This window comes from Meriones unguiculatus, chromosome 20, assembly GCF_030254825.1.
Source record: "Meriones unguiculatus strain TT.TT164.6M chromosome 20, Bangor_MerUng_6.1, whole genome shotgun sequence".
Lineage (NCBI taxonomy): Eukaryota > Metazoa > Chordata > Mammalia > Rodentia > Muridae > Meriones > Meriones unguiculatus.
In genome coordinates, this window is record NC_083367.1 from 29,132,457 (window position 1) to 29,156,487 (window position 24,031).

The following is a 24,031-nucleotide window of genomic DNA, read 5'->3' on the forward strand; positions in this document are numbered from 1 at the left end:
ACTAAAAAAACAATTTTAAAAAAGTTAGAAATAAAAACTGGCTCTAATACTACAGTGAGCTAATGTCTGTGTTAGGTTGTAAAACATAAAAATTAATAAATATTTCAGACAGAAGTGGCATCCTGATGCTTCCAACACACTTAGCTTGACTTAAGAATGAAGGTTGGGATGTATAGTACAAATGCATACATTTTTATGATTATTATCGAAAGCTTTATCTTTAATTTTAAGTAGAATAACAATGTTTGCATAACACTTTGGTACAAGTTATCTAAAGCCTTTCCTTAAAGAATAGCATTTAAAATGTATACATACATATATATATATATATATATATATATATATATATATATATATATATATTTGTGATTTGCTATCTCGAAAGAAATATCCTGTTCTTGGTGATTTTCTTCCTGATACTTACAGAAGAACATTTCTAGAATTTCAGAGGCCCATACTAAGGTGGTAAAATCCCTATTTCTGTGTGTAAGTCTGTCTCTGCCCTGACATTAGCTGCCTCACTCCAAGTGCTCTGTTGTGGATCGGTTCACAGACTGCCACAAATCCTCCTCCTCCCTGTCTTCAGCGATTAGAATATGCCATATGCTTCCCATCTTAAAATCATGAGTCAGGCTTAACCAGAAATTTATCTTTTAAACCTTGTTTTTTCATATGTTACAATTATTTTGTCAAAGCGGATTCATCTCAGGAATCCCTATGATTGTTCCTGGTTGAATAGGCATCATATCTTTCATCACTTTTCAGGATGACATGGTACCTTACAAAAGTCAAGGTGCCTCACAGTCCACTAACTTTTGATTTCTGGATATTAACTTCCTGGGAAATATATAAGTGTACTTCTGTGGTACTGTGGCTTCTGCTATCATTTCCAACACACTGATTTTCAGACTGTACTATCACCTTCTAAAAACCTATCTTAGCAAGTTGGTTGGGACTCTCTTGGGTGAAAGCTGACAGGTAAAAGTATTCCATTTTTTATACAATTATAAAATGGCTTAGCTGTTAAGTCAAAGTTTAAGACTATTGATCCACATACTTACATTACAATAAGCAGCTCATTTTTGTGTTATAATTCTTGTTATGAATTGATTTCTCCTATTTAGGGCCCTTTGTAAACATGGACACCCCATTCCACTTTGATTGATCTCTGTGTAGTTTCCAATATTTGGCATGCTCAGCACATACTTTCAAATAATATCACTTTATTTTCTAGGTTAATTAGAAAATTGTCAGCATGCTTTTTATTGGAATGTACAGTCATGGCAATGTCATGTGACCTAACCTCCTGTCATCTGTATAAATTTTGTATCTCATTTTATGAATTACTTTATATTCTTTGATCTATTTCTTGTACCATCCACCAGCAACAGACTGGCTCTCTTTACGCAAAGTCATGCTGAAGGAAATTTGAGAGCAGTCATGTTTGAGTATGGTTACCCATGCAGAAATCACTGCTATCTGCTGTCGACATGACTGCTACTCATTCTTTCAGGTATTCCTCTTTCATATATGTCAGAACTTGGTTGAGAATTACTGAGCACTTAAATAAGTCAATATATGTAATTGATTAGAATGCAAATTAGCTTCCAGCATTAGCCTTTCAGGTCAAAGCCAAACTCAGCTTGCATCTTGCTAGCCCCTGTTGTCTTCATGTATCCTCCCTCTCCCTCCTTCATTGTTGTTATCTTCCTATGAGTCATCAAAATGATCAGAAATCACAACTTGTTTCACACCTTACAAGATCTTGAGTTTTCTTGCCTCCTTTTTATATAGAAAAGTGGAGCAAATATTTTGCTACTCAATTACACTGGGCAGAGCAAGTTTCTGTGAGCCATTTTTTTTTTTTTAACAATCACTCATGGTGTTTTTATGCCCAGTTTTAAGTGCAACTTATAAGCAGATTATAAGATTAGAAAGCACATTGGCATTAGAGTTTGTCAACTGTCAGATTTGCATGAGCTAGCACACTTTGCATCTTAAGAAGACTTAACCTCTAATAAGCAAATGAATTCCTGTCCCCACCTCCTCTTACTGCATCTCCTGTAAAATGATTTTGTCACATGAAGGATATTTCCAAGACTTAAGTATGCTCTTCTTCCTTCAGGTAGGAGAGCTGGTCTGCATACAAATCAGGCATGCTTCTATATTTGGTTTGCTTGGCACAGCAGAGTGCAAAATTGTTCTGCTCCATTCTGTGGTTCGTATCACACCCACTGTTGTCCTAATTAGATTAAAACCACACCATGTGCCAATATAAGAAAGGGTTTTCTATGATAGAAAATAAGGTTTTCTACAATATAGGTGACTCTACCTACCTACTTGGTCTTATCTAATTGCACTTTCCAGTAAAACTTACCTTATGTGAAAGCACATTTGATATTGACTAGATATGTTTTCTGATTTTTGGCCAACATGACTTGCCAAACCTTTGAGCATTTCTTATTCTTGTGCCCTTGTTTTCTTCTCTTGTTTGTTTGCCTCTATAACTATTACAGTAGCTTCAGCCATCACATTGAGGAATCTTGCTCTTACATCTTTCAATCAAATACAAGCTTTCCATAAATGTTTATCATCTTAGCCCTGAGATCCCACGTGCCTATTGCTAGATGTTTATACACTCTCCGTTCATGGCTGTTCCACAAAGACATTATAACTACCTAAACCCATATTCTTCACCCAGGATTTGTACCTCTTTGTTCTACCCGCCCCTGAAGTCATCAGTAGAATCTACCAAGACCCTTATCATTCAGAACTTTGGGGTTATTTTTTTAGTCTCGGTTGCTATCATCTTAAACACTCTAAGGCATACTTGATCTCAAGATTCTCTTGCATGGTTGCTTCTCTCTTCTCTTGAAGAATGGATTCCCACATGGGAGCTCTCTGTGGTGTATCCTTTCAGCCTTCACTCTGTGCATCACTGAAAATAGCTTCACCTCAGCTCTCTCTGCTCCTCTCCATGCTCAATCATGGCTTCTCAGGGAGAGAAGTGGGGCAGCACATCCTAGTTCTTCAACTTTATCCTGCTGCCCTACTTTCTTATTTTCACTTCTGTTCTAGAAGCAGCTCAAATAGTCTCACTTTTTCAATCAGCCTGAATGCAGACTCTGTTCTGCCACCCACCAACCTGTGTTCTGCTGTGATAAGCCTTCTCATCTGTACAGAGGCAGAAGTTCCAGCTGCTCTTGTGACTGGAGTGAGGCTCTAAAGGGAGAAGGAATGTGGTGTTCAGCCCCTGCCCTGCCAGCAGCTCTCCAACCACCCTTCCTGCTCCCACGAGGAGTTAGGAAGGCAAGAGACCTGTATCTTTTCACCATTGTTTTCTGAGCCTCTCCAGCAGAAACCCATCCTTCCTAGTTCTTTATCAGAATGCATCCCGAGCACCAAAGACTCATAAATCTCAGTAAAGAAGAGATGTTTATTTCAATCTTTAAAAGAAGGACTAGGTATGTTGTTTTTTGGTAGAATGCTTGCATAGCATGTGGCGTGCTCTGGATTCCATCCCCTACACTGCAGGAAAAAAAAAAGAAGACTATGTATGTATGTATGTATGTATGTATGTATCTATCTATCTATCTATCTATCTATCTATCTATCTCTGCCTGTCTACCAATCTATCTGTTCATCTAAACAAGGAAACCAACGTGAATTTTGAGAAATTGTCATTGGAATAAATATTCTTGGACATTGCATTAGTTATTTTTCTATTCCTGTGCTAAAATACAATGGCCAAGGCAACTTATATAAGAAAATATTTGATTGAGCTTTCAGTTTTCGAAGGTTAGAGTTCATGAGGGCAGGGCAAAGGTGTGGAATCGAGAACAGCTGTGAGCTCACGTCTTTGTCCACAAACAGAAGGCAGAGAGAGTGCATTGGCAATACCCTGAGTTTTTTGAAACCTCAAAGCTGACTCCCAGTAACCTACCTCTTCTAAGAAGGCTACACCTCCTAATCCTTCCCAAACAGTTCTATCTCTGGGACCCACTTTTGAGCCGATGGGCCGATTCTTGAAACCACCGCAGATGTAATAAGAACTTATGTGGAAGTTCTTAAGAGAGATTTCTATTTCTTCTTCAGTCCTTCAATTTAGTTGCAGTAAGAATGTGTGAGAGGACCTTCACCAGGTCTAATCCACTGTTGGTTTTTGCTTTTGTTTTCCCAGCAGGCAGAGCCAACTCTATCCATGTTAGCAGATGGCAGGTCATCCTCTTTCAAAAGCAATGCAAATGAAGTACCTGCCTGTTTCCCTTTACATGGACCATTCCTCCCTTCCTGATCGGCTCTCAAACAATTCCCCTTCCACAACAATGGAGGGAAGCTTGGTTTTTGACAATGCTGGGGAGCCATAGTTACAGAGAGAAGTGAAGTCATCCATCACTTTTCTCTCCCGCTGTGTACCCTTCAGCAACACCCAGCACCGATAAAACTAGGGAGTTTGATACCTTCATTCTGACTAGTAAATCGAATCATCTTTGTGAAGAGCTGAGGAGCACCTGCTTCACACACTCAATAAATGATAGTGAGAGAGTACAAAGTAACTGCGTGTCCCTTAGAGGAAACAGTTTTATGTTTAGGGCAGTTTCCTGAGAATTCAAAGTGAAAGAACACTGCCGAGAGGACCAGGAAATGATTGATCACACTTAGCTCACATAATGGTCCCTGGATAGCGGCGACCAAAATTTCTCACTTTTCCTGTCCTCTTTCCTTTTTCTTTCCGGAACACACAACCTTAATTTTAATGGGGCAAAGATTGTAAGTGATGGGGAGAAAACACACCTCTCTCTATGTGACATTAAGCGGTGATTCCAAAGGAAAGAAATTGATCTTTGCAGACGTCGGTTGTTTTTTTTTTTTTTTTTTTTTTTTCTATTAGCATAGAAATGACTTTCTCTCCTTTCCCCACTTTTCCCCTACCGAGGAGGACAACGAGGATCTGAAGTGCCAGCTGCAGTTCGTTAAGGAGGAAGCTGCCCTGATGAGAAAGAAAATGGCCAAGATTGACAAAGAAAAGGACAGATTTGAGCACGAACTCCAGAAGTACCGATCCTTCTACGGGGATCTGGACAGTCCTCTACCCAAAGGAGAAGCGGGGGGACCGCCCAGCACCAGGGAGGCCGAGCTCAAGCTGCGGCTGCGGCTGGTGGAGGAAGAGGCCAACATCCTGGGCAGGAAGATCGTGGAGCTGGAGGTGGAGAACCGAGGCCTGAAGGCGGAGCTGGACGACCTGCGGGGCGACGATTTCAACGGCTCGGCCAACCCCCTCATGAGGGAGCAGAGCGAGTCCCTGTCGGAGCTGCGGCAGCACCTGCAGCTGGTGGAAGACGAGACGGAGCTGCTGCGGAGGAACGTGGCCGACCTGGAGGAGCAGAACAAGCGCATCACCGCGGAGCTCAACAAGTACAAGTACAAGTCCAGCGGCCACGACAGCTCGCGGCACCACGACAGCGCCAAGACCGAGGCCCTGCAGGAGGAGCTGAAGGCGGCGCGCCTGCAGATCAACGAGCTGAGCGGCAAGGTCATGCAGCTGCAGTACGAGAACCGCGTGCTCATGTCCAACATGCAGCGCTACGACCTGGCCTCGCACCTGGGCATCCGCGGCAGCCCCCGGGACAGCGACGCCGAGAGCGACGCCGGCAAGAAGGAGAGCGACGACGACTCCCGGCCCCCCCACCGCAAGCGCGAAGGGCCGATTGGAGGCGAGAGCGACTCGGAGGAGGTGCGGAACATCCGCTCCCTCACGCCCACCCGCTCCTTCTACCCCGCCCCCGGCCCCTGGCCCAAGAGCTTCTCCGATCGGCAGCAGATGAAGGACATCCGCTCGGAGGCCGAGCGCCTGGGAAAGACCATCGATCGGCTCATCGCAGACACGAGCACCATCATCACCGAGGCGCGCATCTACGTGGCCAACGGGGACCTGTTTGGACTGATGGATGAGGAGGACGACGGCAGCCGCATCCGGGAGCACGAGCTGCTGTACCGCATCAACGCACAGATGAAGGCCTTCCGCAAGGAGCTGCAGACCTTCATCGACCGCCTGGAGGTGCCCAAGTCCGCGGATGACCGCGGCGCCGAGGAGCCCATATCCGTGAGTCAGGTACAGTTCTGCCTTTTGCGAGCTGTGGCGATGGCGAGGCTGGCCCACGGAGCTGCGGTCCCCTGTGGGGTGTCTCCAACCCCGACTTCCACATCCCACCATAGAGAAACCCCATCTCACAGCCTCGTTGGGCTTCAGAGCCCCGAAAGGCACCTGGATTTTCACACTGTGTTCCACCAGGCAGAGGGCCCCGGAACTGGTCAGATCACTAATGATTATTCGTTCCTGTTCTATTTGAAGGGGGAATTTAACTCTGACAAAATCAGATTTTGTGTAATGACTGATGGCTTTTTAACACACATTATCACTTTAAAAGGTCAACCTTTTTTTTTCTTCAGTATTTCCCTAACAGGTTGGCTGGGATAAAGGTCCTGAATAGGAACCCTCATGTGTTTATTTGAGGTTTGTGAAGGTCCAAATTGAGCTTAAATTTATAAAAAAAAAAAACAAAAAACAAAACAAAACCACTAAATAAACCAGGGACCAGGGGTAGAGGCGCACGCCTTTATTCCTAGCACTTAAGGAAAGTAGTAGAAGCAGGTGGGTCTCTGTGATTACAGGCCACCACAACTACATCGTGAGACCCTAACTAAAAATGTTTTTTAAGTAAACAACATCGATCAATACTTCTGATACATGCACAAACTGGTCGTAAAGAGACATGATCTTGTGCCCAGGGCTGCCGCTTTACCTAAGTTCAAGTAACATGGTGGTTATTTCTGGTTAAAAAATATAAAATACCATCAGTTCAGTAGTGAAGGAGATCCAAAGCGAGAAGGTTGTAGCACGATAATACTAATTCAGACAAATAATGACAAATATTCCAGCACAGGGGATAGCCACATTTCCCTCCCGACTTGTAGAGGCACAGCGGAGGAATTGGACTCAGCTGCTTTGGCCAGGTATGGCGGCCACTGAAAGACCAATGCGGTTCACCCGAGTTAACCACATAAAAGATCTTTATGGAACAAAACAGGCAGTACCGGCCCTTGCGGCAGCCTGATGTGCTGTATCCACTGGAGAAGCCACCGAAGTACAACAGCATGCATGGCTTTGAACACACTGGGGACACCCATGTTTAAGATCCAGTTCACGCGCGAGAGCATGGCGTTAGATGAATTGCCTGTTGACCACAGCTGGAGGAACTGCTGTCCCATCGCTTATCTTGCATGTTGCTGTGCTTTGCTGGCGGGTGGGGGGTGGGCAGGGGGTGGGGGTGTTTAGGATGGAAGCCGTTGGCTTTCATGATGTTAAATTTTACCCCTTTCTATTTAGTATGTCTTGGTGCTAGTTTTGGGTTTTTGGTTTTGTAGGTTTTTGAAAAGCAAGCATGGGGTGTATTCAGCTACACTCTTAAGGCTGGTGTGTATATATATATCAGGGTGAGATATATTGCTGTTTATATCAAAATACTAGAAGATTTTGCAAAAATGGGGGAGATGTCTTTATTTTAGATTTAATCATTGCTTTGATGACTTGATAAAATTTTATGTGGTTATTAACTGGCTCTTTTCTTTGTCTCTGAATTTGCCTCCCCAGATGTTCCAGCCTATCATTTTACTTATTCTCATCCTTGTCTTATTTTCATCACTTTCTTACACAACAATATTTAAACTTGTCTTCCTTTTTACACTGTTTTTTGTACTGTAAATCTTTCATCATTTACCATTCATTGTAGTGTTTTCAGTTGTTTTATTTTGTCCGCCCTTCAAGACAAGACATAAAAGAAGTATCATTTCTGTAGTAACCGATGCTGTAAAAAAACACTGAAGACTGCACATCTCTGTAAAAAGACACAACTCATCTTACACTGTCAAACTCAATAGAAAACCCCCGCGACCAAAGTATTTCAGGTAAGGAAAAGCAAATGTAGCTGATTTTGGTGTAACTCATATATTTTGCCTCTTTCTTCTATATCTTTATTTTGCACTCTTAATTCATAATTGACTATAAAAATGGACTAAGTCTCGTAATTATTCCCTAGGAAACAAGTATGAGTTTAAACCTGGAAAAGTTTAAGTTGATTGCATTTTCAAAAATCTTGTAGAGACAATTAAGTATGAGTCAATATAGATGACTGATAAATTATCTCTCTTATAAATTATGTTGATTTATGAGTACATTGTTTCTTGTGTTACAGCAAAAGGACAATGTCTTATGTCCAATAAGTATCTGTAAAAACTATGTTAAATGATGAAATGTAGCTCTCTTGGACTGGAAAGTAAATGATATGCTCTGACACTGACGTGTTCCGTCTCCAGAGATAAGTTTGGAAGCACAAGTCTAAATGACCTTTTAGTTCAATAAGAAACTGGATAGTCCCCTTCCTATTGAATTTGTCCCACTGTCCACTAAATCACCTTTATCTCCAGTTATGTTTTATACATAAAGCTGTGTGTTGCTGGCTGGCCTTGCTGCTCAGAGTGCCTTCTTTTCTGTGATAAACTACCACTCAAAACTGCCTTCACAGCAGGAAATATGCTAGAAATACAGAATGAGATATAGCCAGAGAGGGGAAATAGATACAGTATCTAGAATTTCCTTGAGTTACCATGCAAACCCAGGAGCAAAGTTCCAGTGGGGGCTACTCTGTAGCCCTTACTTTGGTGGACCATAGCACCCTTATTTTTTTGTATATTCACACACACACATATCACATATTACACATACTACATACAACACAAACCATATAACGCACACACCACACACACTACACATGCACAGAACATTCATACATACACATACCTACATACCTTTTGACCTTCCTAGGTGCATGTACCTACAGACTCATGTGCATACAGTACCTATGCATATACACATACACACCACATAGAGGAGAAAGACTCTGTAATCACTAATTCAATTTCTTAAAACCAACAAAACCAAAGAAGACAAAAGGGACACCAATGTAGCAGGAAGGAGAACCAAAATGAATAAAATGGGGGTCCAGTCTTGCACACTCACAGATAAAAACCCAGATCTTCTCCTACTTTCAGGGGCAACCTCAGTGAACACTCCATACTCACATACACACAGAACATGTACACCACGCACTGCCCGACCAACCTCTGCTCACACACGCATGTGCACCCACACCCATACCCACACACACATACACACGCCCCTTAAAAACCCAAATCTATCTGCTAGATTTTTGATGCCTTTCTGAGCCACAGCCTCAATGGAAGTGAGCATAAATGTTTAAGGGTTGAAATTGAAATTTGCCTGAAATGTCTATGGTACTTAGAGCCAGAGACTCTCCGATGCAAAGTGGTGCTTTTCAGCTACCTGTGGAGCCTCTGGAAATACATGGCAGTGCTTCATGCCACCACAGTGACTGGGAAGTCCTCTACAGTACTGGTGCCATTTTTAAAAATCAGCTGGAGAGAAGGCTTAAAGCATTCATTGCTCTTGCAGAGAGCCTGGGTCCTCTTCCCATCACCCAAATGGCTTCTCACAACTGTCTGTATGGAATTCCATATCCAAGGGACCCAAATGCCCTATTCTGGCTTCTACCAGCACTGACATGTGGGCAAACACTCAATGTACATAAATACACATAAAAAATAAAATTAAATTTTCAGAAAAAAGAAAACCTCTCTTCACTAATTCAATTTCTCAAAACCAACAAAGAAGACAAAAGGAACACTAGTGTAACAGGAAGAGGAACCAAGATGGATAAAATGGAGGTCCAGTCACGCACTACCACAGATAAGTAGATGTGCGCAGTGAACCAAACCCTCACAGTGATCCAGTACACCATAACAACAAAATCCGTGGGCTTCCTTAAAGGGACTGGAAGTATCTGTGGGGGCAGAGAAAATACCTCAGCAGTGATTTGTGCTCTGCAGCTACCAGATAGCCTTACCTGTAGATCTTGTTTTGGCGGTCATGCTTATCCTGACCACAGCAGCATGGATAAGAACTCACCAGGCTGATTTTTATACAACAGTTTTATGAGACTCTTACTTCCCAGCCATGCCTTCCATAGACGGAACTCTCATATGATACTGGGAAGGGGACAGCGGGATGAAGCAGGACTGGCCCGAGTACCACTGCACACTCAGGTACTTTGCACTCCCCCTGACAGCATCTCTGAACTTAAGGATGCCAATTTAGTGCCATAGTGAATGCTAAGAAAGGTTTTTCTAAGTCTGGCCTGTCGACTGTCTGGCCAGGTTTCTACTTGTGCTTCAGAGTGTACACATGCATGGCTAACCTGCTGTGGTGTGTAATGAGTGCCTCAGAGTCAGGTGATCAGGGGCCCCAGGGTCCCACAGCATGTGCTGCTGGGCTGGTGAAAGGAAGGTGGTCTCCGCAAACTACCAAGGAAGTGACTTTCTCTGATCTCCTTGTGAGTGGATATTCTTCTGTAGGAATGACGTACCCAGGGTTGGAACTTAAGGAAGATGGTGCCCAGGACATGAGAGAGAGCCATCATCATCCCCTTCTTCCTCAGTATCTCACTTCCCCACCCCCACACATGTCCTACTTGGGTCTTTGATCTCATTGCTGCATATTTTTGTCACTTTATTCAGTGTGCAGTTACTTCATTTGTGCTGGTTTTAAATGATCAAACTCACAACAACCTCCCAGTTGTTGAGACAAAGAATCCTTTATTCTCACTTTCAAAACTATGTTATTTAAATGTCATGCTGGAAATCATTTTTAAGGAGAAAATTATTATGGAGTATTCCCTTTTATGGCACATTCTTGGGCATAGGAATAAGAGTCTTGGTTGATTTAGCTGAGCTTTAAGAAAGACAAGAATCTGCTTGGTTATTTTTAAATAAAAATGACTGAAACTCATTAAACAAAGAAAAGTTTCATCCAAGCCAGGAATGTGGTATGCTGGGAGGTGGCTATTTAATCGTCTGCCACTGAAGTTTGGAATGTCCGCCCGGCAGCTTAGCCTTAACTCTGAAACTCTGTGTCATCTCTTAGCTACATTATCGTACAGTTAGTCTCACCTGATAGAACCAGGTTCCCTAAGGGACTGTAGGGAATGAAGAGGAAGCGGTAGAGGGTAGTATTAAAATGTGAGAAAAGTTAGCTGTTAATTAAAGTAGTGAAATTTGGTACAATTAAAAAACATTCTGCATAAAGACATCTCTGCTAGAGCCCTCTATATAAGCCTGAAGGCACAGTGAGATAAGCGATGTTGAATGTCTATAATCTGGTTGGGGGTAGGTGAGATGGTTTCATACACAGTTTGATGATGAATGCAGTAGCAAAATGCTTCTAAAAGTGCTTTTGTGCTAGTTAGGAGGGAGGGGGTAATGGCAGGTCCTGTTCACGATGACCATTCTGAAAGTTTGTAGAGTCATAGACTCAAATGGTTCCTGTTATGGAACCTAATGCATCCCATCCATGCCTTCCCTGATTGGAAATGTGTGTGTGTGTGTGTGTGTGTGTGTGTGTGTGTGTGTAGTGGGGGTTAGGGGAAGGAGACATCTGTATGTATACATACACTCATATATATGGTTTTGTGTATATTAACCCAAAAACTCAGTTCTATGTACAGTTCGTCATTCTTTTTCATGACCATATAAATAAGGTTTTTTGTTATTTTTTTTTTAAAGCACCTTTGACATTTCCTTTGTAGTATTAACTCGTGAACATAAAACAACCAAGCAGACACTTTCAAAATAGGTCAGTTATTTAGGATTGCCAAGGTAGCGTTTTTACATGACAAAGGACCAAAACTAATGCAGTTGAGGTGAGCCCTAGGAGTCTGAGCATCTTCACCTGGAGGTGGGTCATCTACTGCGGTTAGGGATGCCACATGGAGGGCCTCCCTGCTCTTCTCACGTGCTTGGCCTCTATCTGGGTGAAAACGCCTCAGTAAAGCAGGCAAAGGACAGAGTTGGAGGGAAGTGAGCCTCTTGCTAGTCCTGGACGTCACAGTGTTGCTGTGAGAACACGCTACAGGAGATAAACTTGTGCTTCTGCACATATCCCTGACTTTAGAAGGAATAAAATTGCTTCCAAAATAGCTCATTGTTTGAAAACTGGGTAGATGCAAAAATTCTACAGTGGGCTTCAAATAACTGCAGCAGAAAAAGCAAAGATTTAGGTCTGTGTTTGTGAAAACTGCTCCAAAACCATCAAGAACCACAATATAGTATAAGGGTCAGACATGGACTCCTTACTAAGTGCTAAGTGCCTACTGATTTCATCAGACACTAAAGTATCTTTCTTTACGGACGTCTGAGATGTTTGCAGACAAACTTTTCCCTCAGAGCACCATGTTTCCAAGCTTGAGTGGACTTGCTGAGATGCTGTGGACTTGGGGAATGAGTCTGGAAGTTGTAGAAGTTCTCTGATTACACTGGATCCACAGGTTCCACTGAACCATGGCGGAAGGCCTCCCAGCATTATGGCTTTCTCACCAACAATGCCACAACTCTTTTTTCATGATGGCCTCAAAATCTAGCTCCCACCCGTGCTTCTGCCATTCCAGTCTTTGCTCCTTTTTCTCACATACAACATGTAAATTGACACAGGCTCCCATCAAAACTTCCTAGGTTGGCTTGTTCTCTCCAGTCTTTTCTGTAGAGAGGTGATTCCTCTTTTCTGTGCTGGCTGTGAAGAACCAGCTATTGGCTTCACAGATCACTACGATTTTTACCTGTGGGGTAGGCACTTTTTAGAACACTATGGATTCTTTCCTGCTCCTCCAAATCACGCTCCCTAAATGGCCAGTCTGACCCAGGCTTGGCAGCAGAATTTGCTAGTAAAAAGAAATGACTCAGGTTCGCCCTCTTGTGGTGAACACTGGAGTCGCTTCATTATTTTGATTCTCTGATCATTATAAATAATATAGTAAGATGCTAAACAAAAATTTGAAAGCTTGAAGGGAGGTCTTTTCCTAATTTTAAATAGCACACGTTTCTCAAATATGTTGTTAGTTTACTCCGAATTTGGACTTGCATTTAAAATACAATCTGACAGTTCAAAAATGTTTCCTTGGATGCTTTCTTAACATCTGGAAAAGCCTATATATAAGCCCCATGACGGATCTGCTTGACTAAAATATCTATTGACATGTCATCAGACCTAAGAATAGAAGAAGCCACCATCCCATGATTCTAGGGGAAAACATCCAACACTAGGAAAAGCGTGCACTAGCTAAAACGTAAAATACTCTAAGTATGTAACTTCTGAGGAAAAAAAATATTCTTGGTGTAGCCACCTCAGAGTTTACCCAGATTCAGAGCCTTTTATGCATGAAAGTCATTTTTATTCTGTTAACACACACCTGAAACCCTGCTCTTCTAGGATGCATAAGACCACATTTGACACGGGGGAAAAATCAGAAGCCTGAACCGCCACTCTGGATGATCTGATTGAAAAAGTTCAAAGGAGGGGAACATCCTAGCTTTCATGCATATTCAGTATAAATTTCTGAGCAGTGTGAGCTATGGCTGGCTGTAACACTGAACCGGATCGCTGGGTAGAATGCTATACTGAACTGCCAGGAAAGTCTCCCATATCTGTTTGCCTGTTCGTTTCACAGAGTTAAGAGTTCATGCTGAAGACCCCATTCTGGGACCCTTTAGAGCTGAGAGCTTTTGGAGTACATGGATTTGTCTTATTCTTCAAATCCCCACAGTCTGAGCTGAGACATTGTTGCTGCTCATCAATATTTTTTAAGAGAAATATTAACTGAAATACCCCCAGATCTTTCTTCCTTATAAACTGGGAGATAATTTAAGGTAGAGGAGCTTTGCTGAACAGCTGAGATCACGTACCTTAAAAAATTGTAAAAGGCAGACATTCTTCTGGCGGGAATGCTGGGCGGCGGTGGTAGTGCATACCATTTATCCCAGCACTTGGGAAGCAGAGGCAAATGAGTTCCAGGCCAGCCTGGTCTACATAGTGGGTTACAGGAGATCCAGGGCTACAGAGAGAAAATAAAAAACAAAAGAATTTATTGTTGGAAGGAATGACTACCTAAAACATATTACTTACTTATAGTATGGCCTCCAACATTAGCATGAAAGGAATGAACTCACTTTTTTTTCCAAAGTCATTTTGTGCCCAGGTCATTTTCATGTCATTTCTAAAGAAAACAGAAACACAGTGTGCTTTTTACTCTTAAACATTATTGAACGGTAAAAAAGAGAGAAAAAAATTTAAAACTACACAAACATGAACTTAGATGCTCCCTAGTCCTATAACAGCTGGAGTCATCCTGGTCCAAAGAGATTAAATAATTTGGGGTTCTTAAAGATCACCCAGCAGACAGAGAACAATAGGTTGTCTCACGTCATGCTTAAAGCCATACAGCTGTGTTTATGCCCAGGTTTTCTCAGCTACTGAGCTAGACTCCTTATGTCTTTGAATTTCTCGGTGCTAAGGACATGGGAGTCTATAATATTTTATTTACCGTTTGGTGTGTTTGTGTGTGTTTACAGGCACATTTGCCACAGCACATGAGTAGAAGTCAGAGCACAACTTTGGGGAGTCAGTTCCCACACTCGACCTTACTGGAGTGGGGTATCTAATTTCTTCTGCTGTGCCTTGCATTGCTAGCTTCAGGACAATCCTCACTCTGCCTCCCATCTCTCCACGGGAGTGCTAGGCTTACAGAGGCCCACCACCTCATCCAGATCTGTACATTGCTTTTAGGGATTGAACTAGAGCTTTTGGGCTTACACGGCTAACACTTTTACCCATGGAGCCATCTCCCCAGGCTCCAAGCCCCGTTCTTGACTGATTACCAAAATAAACCCTCAGCAATATGACTTTTCTGGCATATCTAATGGATAGATTGTCACCTTTCTTGTTTCAACACAGAAGTAAACAGAATCCGACAAATCCAGAAACCAACATCTTATTCTCCAGTCACAGGCAACATCCTTGTCCCTAATCTTGGTTCTTGTCTTTTGAATTGGTAGGAATTTTAAATTTTGAAGGCTCTGCACTGAGAACGAGAGGACCTGGATTCTATTCCTGGCTTCATTAGTGACCTTGAGCAGATGATCTCACATCAGGGCCTCTTCCTTCACTGTAAAATGAGAAGGTTAGCTAGATGACCTCACAGGCTCTTTTTGGCTCTAGATTCGGTAACTCTTGAAACACCTGCTGGTGCCACTTATGGGTTCAGTATTCCTCCTCCACTTTCTCAAAATGTTCCAGTTTATAGCTAATGTTATCATTAGTACAAATGCCTTTAATTCCTTTTTATAAGTTGCTGTGCTGTTTCTCAATAGCAGCTGGTATTTCTCCATTTAGTACTCTTAAGTACTGCTGTGTATATTCTGTTATTCTTTGAAATCAGATTAGCAGGTATGCAAGTGTGAGTGTGTAAATCCTTCTAAATGCAGAGCAATAATAACTTGTGTGTGTTTCTTAGTTTAAGATGAAATCGAATGCCCAAATGGCCCAAATCATCTGTACTGCAAAATAAATTGCAGGCTTTCCATAAAAATGTTGAGTTATTCTAACACCTACTTTAAAATGTCAAATTGTTTAGTAAGTAAAAATATCACCATTACTGTGGGACTAAGTACACCATCATTAGGCTTTTTTTTTTTTCAGTTTATGCATTGTGTGCACATAACAATAGCCACTATTGTTATAAAGAAACTGTTTGGAAACTCTTAAAAGCTCTTTGAACAGTTTTCTCCTTTGTATCCTCTCAGTTAGTTTGCATACCCATGCCAGAGAGAAAGAGAGACAGAGACCAAGAGAATATATCTGTCTGTATTTACGTATATTTACAAAATTATTCAACAGAAAGGGCTAGTTGTTATTTACATAATTGTCTCAAAAATAAAAAAAAAACCACCTGTAGTTTTGTTGTTGTTGTTGTTTTGTTTTGTTTTTATTAGGTCAGGATAAAGGGCATTGAAATAGTCAGCCCTGGGGGAGATCAGAGTCCTTAGCACAACATAACTTCTGTAAGTCAGCCAAATATTATTTGACTTTCAGATGGAATTTCTAAAAGAGTACTTTTTCTTCCTTCTCTTTGGTTCTTGTTTGTGAGTTTATGTCTGTTTGGAGAATGGGATCACTTGGAGCCTAGGATGGCCTTGAACTTCCTCAATATCTGAAATTGGCCTTGAATTCCTGATCTTCCTGTCTTCATCTATCAAGTCCTGGGACTCCTGGCTTATGACAACACACCCCAATGGGAAAATCTTAGTTTGACTTATACATAGAAACAGTGATTTGGACGAGAGTACACAGAGGCTAATATTAATAGCTCCATTTGATGGTTCTGAGCAAAGTCCCTCCTTCACCCTCCTGTTTGCATTAGCACCAAGGCAAGCCGGAGGAACCAGCATTAACTGTCTCTTGCTCCCTGTATCCACTTTCCTTACAACATTATGAAGTTTAAGGAAAATACAGAGGCTGCAGGCTCACACAGTTAAATAATGGAAGAAGAATTGAAACCTAGATTGCTGTGACAAAATTCCAGGGTCCCCAATTAGGCAAACTGGGTCCAAGTTTTATTCCCCTCACAGAGGCATTTCTAGGAGCTTTGTCAAGATACTTTAGCTCTCTAAGCCATGGATATAACTAAGATCAGGTTAAGAATAACGGCAGAGACAGTTGCTAAGGAGGTGAACCAACACAAAGGCTCTCTTGAAGTCCTCAGCACAGAGCCTTGCATAATGATCCTAGCAATGAATAACTACTGTTACTACCGTAACCATGATGATGGTTGTTGCTCTTGGAATTATGAAGACTACCTCTGTAAACATGGGAGAGCTTGGTGGCTTTCGACCATAATTCCAGGACTTGGAAGGCTGAAACAGGAGTACCGAGTTGAGACCAATCTGGGATACAACAGTGAGCTTCAGGCTAGCCTGTGCTACAAAGTAAGATTTCATGAATTAACTAACTAATGAGTTAATTAAATTGAAGTTATTTATTTCTGCCATGAGCAGGTTACCATTATTAAACAATTTAGCTACCTATAAGAAGATGGTACCTGGAAGCAGGCAAAAACAATAACAAGAAGAAGATGAAAGTATAGCATGCTTCAAATACCATACTGTAATATTGTGCAAGTGGAAAACTTTACCTTGACAAAAACACCTTCTTACTTAAATTTCAGTGTAGCTTTTTTGCTGTATTATCTCTAGAGACTTTATTGACTAAATTAAACCATCAGATGCCTGTGTATATAAGGCCAATTATACATGTACACATAACAAAAACCAAACAAAAAAGCAGAGAGAACTATCGGGGGAGATAAAGTTGTTTTACATTTCCATAACAGGCCTGTTTGATCTGGTCTAGGGAACTTACACTTTGGCTACCTTCCCTCTTCATTCAGTATGTCTCAGCTGGGGTCAAGTATATAGGCATCTCACTCTTGATAGTTTTCTCACCCCCTCCCCGAAGAACAAGTATCATCCTTTCCCAGGGCCTCTGTTTCCTCTGTGGAAAGACATCACTATACAGAAGAAATACAGGCATAATGCTGTCACAGAACCCCAAAGAGATGCAAGGCCGCTCTTCATATATGTCCCATTTCTATTTTATGTGCAGGCAGACATGCAGTGTGTTTTCAAAATCTTTTTGACTCATGCTTGTTGGTGTGTGTGTATGTTTCGTATTTTTTTTTCTCATTCTACATGACAGGCTTTTCCGCATCGTCCTAGGCCAGTAAGTGCATCCTGCTGCTCACTGAGGGGAGAGAGGGAAAAAGAGGGGTTGCAGGAAGTTCTTGCTCCTAAGAAACGAGTTACTTTCCGAATAAAAGAAAATTAAATGTGGCCATTATCATCATCATGTGCTTTTAACAAACAGCTCCCTCCTGGCAAGTTTGAAAGTGCTGGGCTCCATTGTAAAAGTTAAAAATGTCCTGGACTTGGAGTTGTTTACCCTGAGCGAGAGCTGTTCTACAGTTACAGGGCGCTGGTTGGAAGCAGCAGCCTGAAGGCTGCCTCCAAGTCCCTGACGTCACAGGAGTCCCAGCTGCTGTTGTGACACTGAGCTAAGTGGTCCTTTGATGGTGCAGTTTGCAAAAGGGTCTGTCAGGACTGCTGTGGGAAATGAATGGACTTTGTTTTGAAGAAAGAATCACGGAGGCTGTTCTGTAAGACAACTAGCTCTCTGCTCCAATTCTCCCATTGCTGGACTGGCCTCTCAGAGCTGATCGGGTGCAGGATCGCCCCCAAGTGCAAGACGGTATGTTCCTTTCTGGCAAATTTGGAAGAGAGATAATGATTAGGGCAGGATACCGAGGGGCTTCTGCTGCTGCATTTTCGTTTAAGGATAAGGTTTAGAAAGTGGGATTTCAGCATCTGTGCTGACCGATCCTGGTGTCTGGGCCTCGGAACAGTGGGCAGGGTACATAACGGATTCAACTTACTCAGGCAAGAAGCCTGTTCAGCTGCGAAGGGTGGATATCCCCAGCCTGGGCTGACGGTGCCATCCTCACCCTGAGACAGTGTTTCTCACTCACAGAAACATCGCTCAGCATAAGTTTCCATGAACTATTTTTTTTTTTTTTAGAATGCAATTTGTAGTAGGATGGAATTATTTTTAATATTTGCAACATAAAATTTACAACCCATGAGTTTGCTGCTGTTTGAAATTCTTAAGAAATGTAGTTTCATCCAGGATGACTGCTGCTACCCACGATAAGTGTTTGTGTAATGTGAGCTCAGAGGCACTGGAGTCTGCAAGAAATCACAGCGGTACACTCTCTGCTCAAGGTTATTATTACTTTTTAGAGCTTTTCTTCCCAGAGCCAAAAGTTGTTTTTAATCAAAGCCTGTATTTTAGCAGTTAAGGAAACTAAAATTGATGTGTCTATTGCTTGGACTGAAATATTAATAACTGGAGAGCCAAGAATAAAAAATGGTAATAAAATAAGCAAATAAAACCGACTCCAATTTGGAATTGGATGTGCTATATCTCTTTGACCTTGCTAGAAAATGAGGAGGTGGCAGAAACAGCAATGAAAAGCAGTGGAGTTTTTTTCATTTTATCTTCTAATATAATCAAATTGGGATGTCTCTGGATAGGTGCAGTTTTTGATGAACAACAGAGGAGGAATGGGAGTCCTTCATTCCCTGAAATGGTACCAGTGATGGATAATAACCTGGGAAGTGAGCTAGGAATTTTGGGGACAAATGATGTAGTACTTGGAGGTACAGGCACAGGGCTTCCTGATCCTTCAAAATTCACCAGGAGCAAGACATAGCCAGGCCATATAATTTCTTCTAGGAACTGTGAGGTTGGCAGTATTTGCTGTCTCTGATAGTCCTTCATGCATCCTCATGTGTGTGAGGAATTTGAATTATAAGAAAGATAATATGCTTAGAGAAAAAGAAAATAAGAGGGCACCAAACAAGTGCTCAGAGCAGGATTCTCCTTGGAGAAGAAGCAATAGAGTAACCTTTCCTGACATTCCATAGTCTGCATGGCTAAAATCCAGTTTCAGCAGGGAAGATGGAGTTTAAAATGGTTCATAACCGTGATATAGAAAGAACTGAGCACATGTCAGGTAAAGAAATGTGACTATAGCCAGGTGCGGTGGTACGGGCCTGTAATCCCAGCACTTAGGGGGACAGAGGCAGCTCGATCTCTGTGAGTATGAGGACAGCCTGGCCTACAAAGTGAGTCCAGGATAGCCAAGGTTACACAGAGAAACCCTGTCTTGAAAAAACAAAACAAAACAAAACAAAAAGAAGTATAATGACCAAACTGAGGCAGATCTTGGGAATACTATATCCCCTGTTCAAGGCTGTTACTACTTTGAGATCTTTGCTTCCCCAAGCCAAAAGGTGATTACAATCAAAGTTTGAATTTTATCATTCATACTCTGGGAGACCCCTTGGCTGTTCTTAAATTTTGCTTCCTGGCAGGACATGGCTAAACCATTTTTGTTCCCTATCACCACACTTGTGCAACCCATTACCAACCTTTTATAATCCTGGCTTCGGGCTTCAGGGAGGAGAAGTAGGTTAAAAGGGATTGCACAATGCTAGTTTAGTTTTTCTGGGGGAGAGACTAACAAATGCATGTACCTCAGTCCTTCCACATTTCCTCTAATAAAACTTGAATTTTTCAATGAAGTTTGGGAAAGCTGAAATGAAACAGACAGCAAGGGGATATGGGAAAGGGGATGCAAATACACAAATCCTTTCTTCTCTCCCACAGAGATGCCAAAATCTGTGGGAGGGAAAGAGTGACAGTTAAGAACAAAGAGAACTTTTATATTTGCTTCAGTGGAGAGCACTAAAGCCAAGCTTTTGAATGTGCGAATCCACTTGACCCTGAAGCTTCTAATCACAGAACATTCTGTCCCCACAAAATTGACCCTTTAGCATGACATTCTAAAAACTCAATTTTAAATGTTAACAAGAAGCAGCTTTGAATATTTATTCAACTTTTTACTAGCAACAAATTGCTTTGAACTCAATACTTGGCATATATCCTTAAGAAAACTGAAAAATGCCAAAGCAAGACACAATCAAAGGGAATGTAATAGTTCACACATTTAGACTTGCTTCCGACAAACGTGTTCCAATGTTTGAAACAATCTGTTTTACTTGAGAAAAAGAAAGTGGGTTACATGGAGATGGGTGAAGGAAAGGATGCAGAGAAAGAGGGAAGATGAAGGAAGGGCAAGGGGAAGAAATCACCATGTATGAAGAATTCACTGTGAGAACAGCAGTGTTCAGTCTTCTTACGCACTGTCCCACTTGCTTACTCTTCGGAATGTTTCTATGCCCTGCACATACTTTGTTTTTAAAGGTCGGTGCAGTACCTTCCCTGTGTTGAAGTGGACATTAATGTACATGTTGATTACAGAGGACTGTACAATATCCCCTGCCGTGTTACAGCAACATTTATGTTTACATAAATGACAGAGAGATGCTGGCAAAGCAAAGGAAAGCCCCGCTAAAAACACTTACACAGAAATGGCTGTAAATAAACTTTCTGGAAAGCTTTCTTTTTTGTATGAAATGGCTGTGGCTGGTTTTCAATCATAGCCGTGACCTTTGAGGAACTAGGTTTTATTGCGGCTCTGGAAAGGGGAGGCTGTGTAGACTGGCCCTTCAACTCTGATGAGTTTGACTCTCTGCAGATACATCCTTCCTGGGTAACATATTCATGTTATTAGAGATAACACTGATCTAGAGTATTTCTGGATCATCTTCTCGTAGATAAAGATAAAAGGGCTTGACACCTTTAAACGCTGATGTGTATTGTTCAAGATGAGTTAGGAATGAAAGGGAACTTGCACCCATATATGACTATAGTAAATCAATATGAGGATGATTTTGGTGCATTTCCAATATTTAAACACAGCTGGGACAAAGCATTTCTTGTAATTACTCCACCACCTTTTTATAATGTCTTTGGTAAATTTGTAGTTATCTCTTGATGTCTCAGACCGCTCCAATTTTCCTAAGAAGTCCCAGAGGCAATTCTATCTAGTCAGGGAGATACTTTCAGCTCAGTCTGTTATGGATAGTTTGAAATCAGTCTTCCATTCTCAAAACAAACCCAGACGATTTTTCCTGGGAACAGGTTTTAGATAAACCTAAAGTATCACTAGATAAAATTGTAAAGTTTATGTAAAGCAAAACAAAAGACCAAACTCTGTAAACTGTTTGCTATTTTCATTTTGTTAGATTTTCATGGTCTCTTGTATAAGCGGGGAGAATAACGAAAGAAAACCAGTAATAATGGGAAAGAAAATGAGGTTAGAAACAGCGCACAAATGAATGGCAAAAGGATATTGAGAACATGTTTGCAACTAAATTTAAACTTGTTTGCTTTTCTTGACTGAATAAATAATTACACTGTGAGTACCAAGGAAATATGTAAAAAGTATCAAAGTGTCACTGGTAATGGTTTTTGAGAAACTATAGATACTAACATTAATAAAATTATTTTATGAAGAAATGGAGCCTTGCATAAACAGCCATGTTTTCAGTTCCTTCTGCTCTATAATAATCTATTCCTATCTTGACTAGAGAGGCCTGACAAAAAGTTATCTTTCATGGTCATCTAGTATGCGGGGTGTGAAAGATGCGTCTATCTTCTGTGAATACAAAGTTGTTCTTACTACATAATCATGCAGACTTAATTCTTCCAGAAACACCACAACATTGACTACTGGCAGATTCATGCATAAGTAGCAAAAACATTGTAGCATTGTGGCCATATATTAGTAAAGTGAAGAATCAGAATTTGCGGGTTTTGCTTTGTTGTCTTCCCTTTTTCCAGTGTGTATGTGTATGGCGCGCGGGGGGGGGGGGGGGGGTTGCTGACCAGCCCAAGGACATGACAAAATAAGCATGTGAGCCTGCTGAGTTACACACCACTCTGTTTCTTACTGATGTAATAGTCATTTATTTGTAAATATTCTCTATTCACTACAAACATACATGATTTTATTAATAAAAACTTTCTTCAGACAAAGCAAGATTTTTTAAAGTCCAAAGTAGAAGGTTTTTTTTTTTAATTTTTTTTAATTACTGTGCATTTGTTATGCTATCTAAAGTATATAATAACTCTACAACATCATTACTTTAATATTAAAAAATATCTAAGCCTATCACAGAATTACATATCTGGTCTTTTAAGGTTTATTTTTAACTGTGTGCATATGTGTGTGTTGGAGGGCATGTGCATGTATGTGACCACATATATGCGTAAGTGACCACAGACTTCAGAAAAAGCTATTGAATTCATTGAAGCTGAAGTCACAGCTAGTCGTAGGTCACTCAATAAGGGGCTGAGAGCTAAGCTTGGGTCCTCTCTAAGAGCAGTATGCAATCTTAAAGTCCAAGCCATCTCAGTAAACCCCATATCTGATATTTTTAATTGTTTCAGAAAACCCTAAATATTTATATTATGCATGTTAGAAATCAAGTTATTTTGGTCACTATTTAGTGTAACATAAGAAAGCGGCTTCCTACAGTTATTCCTCTAGACACATTTAGTCCAGGGGAAAGAAAAGAGGTCATAAATAAATTTTAACACGTTAAAATTCTCCCAGAGTAATAATGATACTTTAGATTTCACTTGAGGAAGTAAAATAATGACCTTCACTTCATTTCTAAGATTGGGCTGGTTTCCTGCTGAGACATGAGTCTCTCAATATGACAATCTGCTTTGAGTCTTCACAGCTGACACGGGTTTGATCTCTGAATACAGAATTAAGACAGTTACCCTGAACTGGCTCAGGATCTTAAATCCTGGGAGTATGCAACTAAGTATCACCATCGCTTAAAGAGTTTATTCCCTTTTTACGGAATCAGCACACCTAGGCAGATGCAACTGCACAGTTGTATTTCATACTCAGACTCTTGAACATTTATGAAAAGAGTCTAGTTTTATGTTACGCAGTTAGTTAAAGAAATATTTATGTCTCACATGTGCACCTAACCAGTTTGTCCACTATGATTTTGCTGGCAGTATCGAAAGAGAGGAAAAGGTCTTAGGACAATAGTACTTTACTGGCTGTGTTTAAAAAAAAACTCCTTTATAAACAGATTTTTGATATCTGTTCCCTTCTTTTGTGTTTAATTGCCTATAGTTTACTTATACCACTGACTCTTGACAAAAATGATGTGTTGCCGGAAAGAATATGAACCTGGGATTCTGTCTTGTTATGTTTATCTCAGGCTTTATTTTTAAAGGCAAGTGAGACCACGTCAAATCAAAACAGTTCCATGCTTCCAAGAAACAGCAAAGAGAAGGCCGAGATGAGCAGAGACCCCTTGGCTGGCACTCCCACAGTTGCCATGGACCCTCATAAACAGTGGGAGAACACAGATGCCAAATGGCATCAGGAAAAGATGGAGTTACTGGACCAGTTTGACAATGAAAGAAGAGAATGGGAAAGTCAGTGGAAGGTCATGCAGAAGAAGATTGAAGAGGTAAGGCTTGATCTGTCTTAAATATACCCTAAACTCTAAGCTCAAAATGAAA

The 24,031-nt window shown here is 41.2% G+C and overlaps 2 protein-coding genes across 5 annotated transcripts in view; both read left to right on the forward strand.

The window, feature by feature from the left end:
* The window catches only part of Mtcl3 (MTCL family member 3), a 51,212-nt gene extending 43,421 nt beyond the window's left edge, over positions 1–7,791 (forward strand). The window contains exons 6-7 of one of the 2 annotated variants that reach the window (XM_060373503.1): positions 4,937–6,103; positions 7,652–7,791. In XM_060373503.1, coding sequence (XP_060229486.1) covers positions 4,937–6,103; positions 7,652–7,762 — 1,278 coding nt within the window. In that variant the 3' untranslated portion in view covers positions 7,763–7,791. Of the gene's footprint in view, positions 1–4,936; positions 6,113–7,651 lie in introns of both variants that reach the window. The other variant, XM_021660677.2, reaches the window with a different exon arrangement.
* Positions 7,792–7,826: 35 nt separating this feature from the next.
* Kiaa0408 (KIAA0408 ortholog) overlaps positions 7,827–24,031 on the forward strand; it is a 29,555-nt gene continuing 13,350 nt past the window's right edge. The window contains exons 1-3 of one of the 3 annotated variants that reach the window (XM_021660676.2): positions 7,827–7,965; positions 10,089–10,179; positions 23,725–23,979. In XM_021660676.2, coding sequence (XP_021516351.2) covers positions 10,117–10,179; positions 23,725–23,979 — 318 coding nt within the window. In that variant the 5' untranslated portion in view covers positions 7,827–7,965; positions 10,089–10,116. Of the gene's footprint in view, positions 7,966–10,088; positions 10,180–18,065; positions 18,263–23,724; positions 23,980–24,031 lie in introns of those variants that run through there. The other 2 variants (XM_021660674.2, XM_021660675.2) reach the window with 2 other exon arrangements.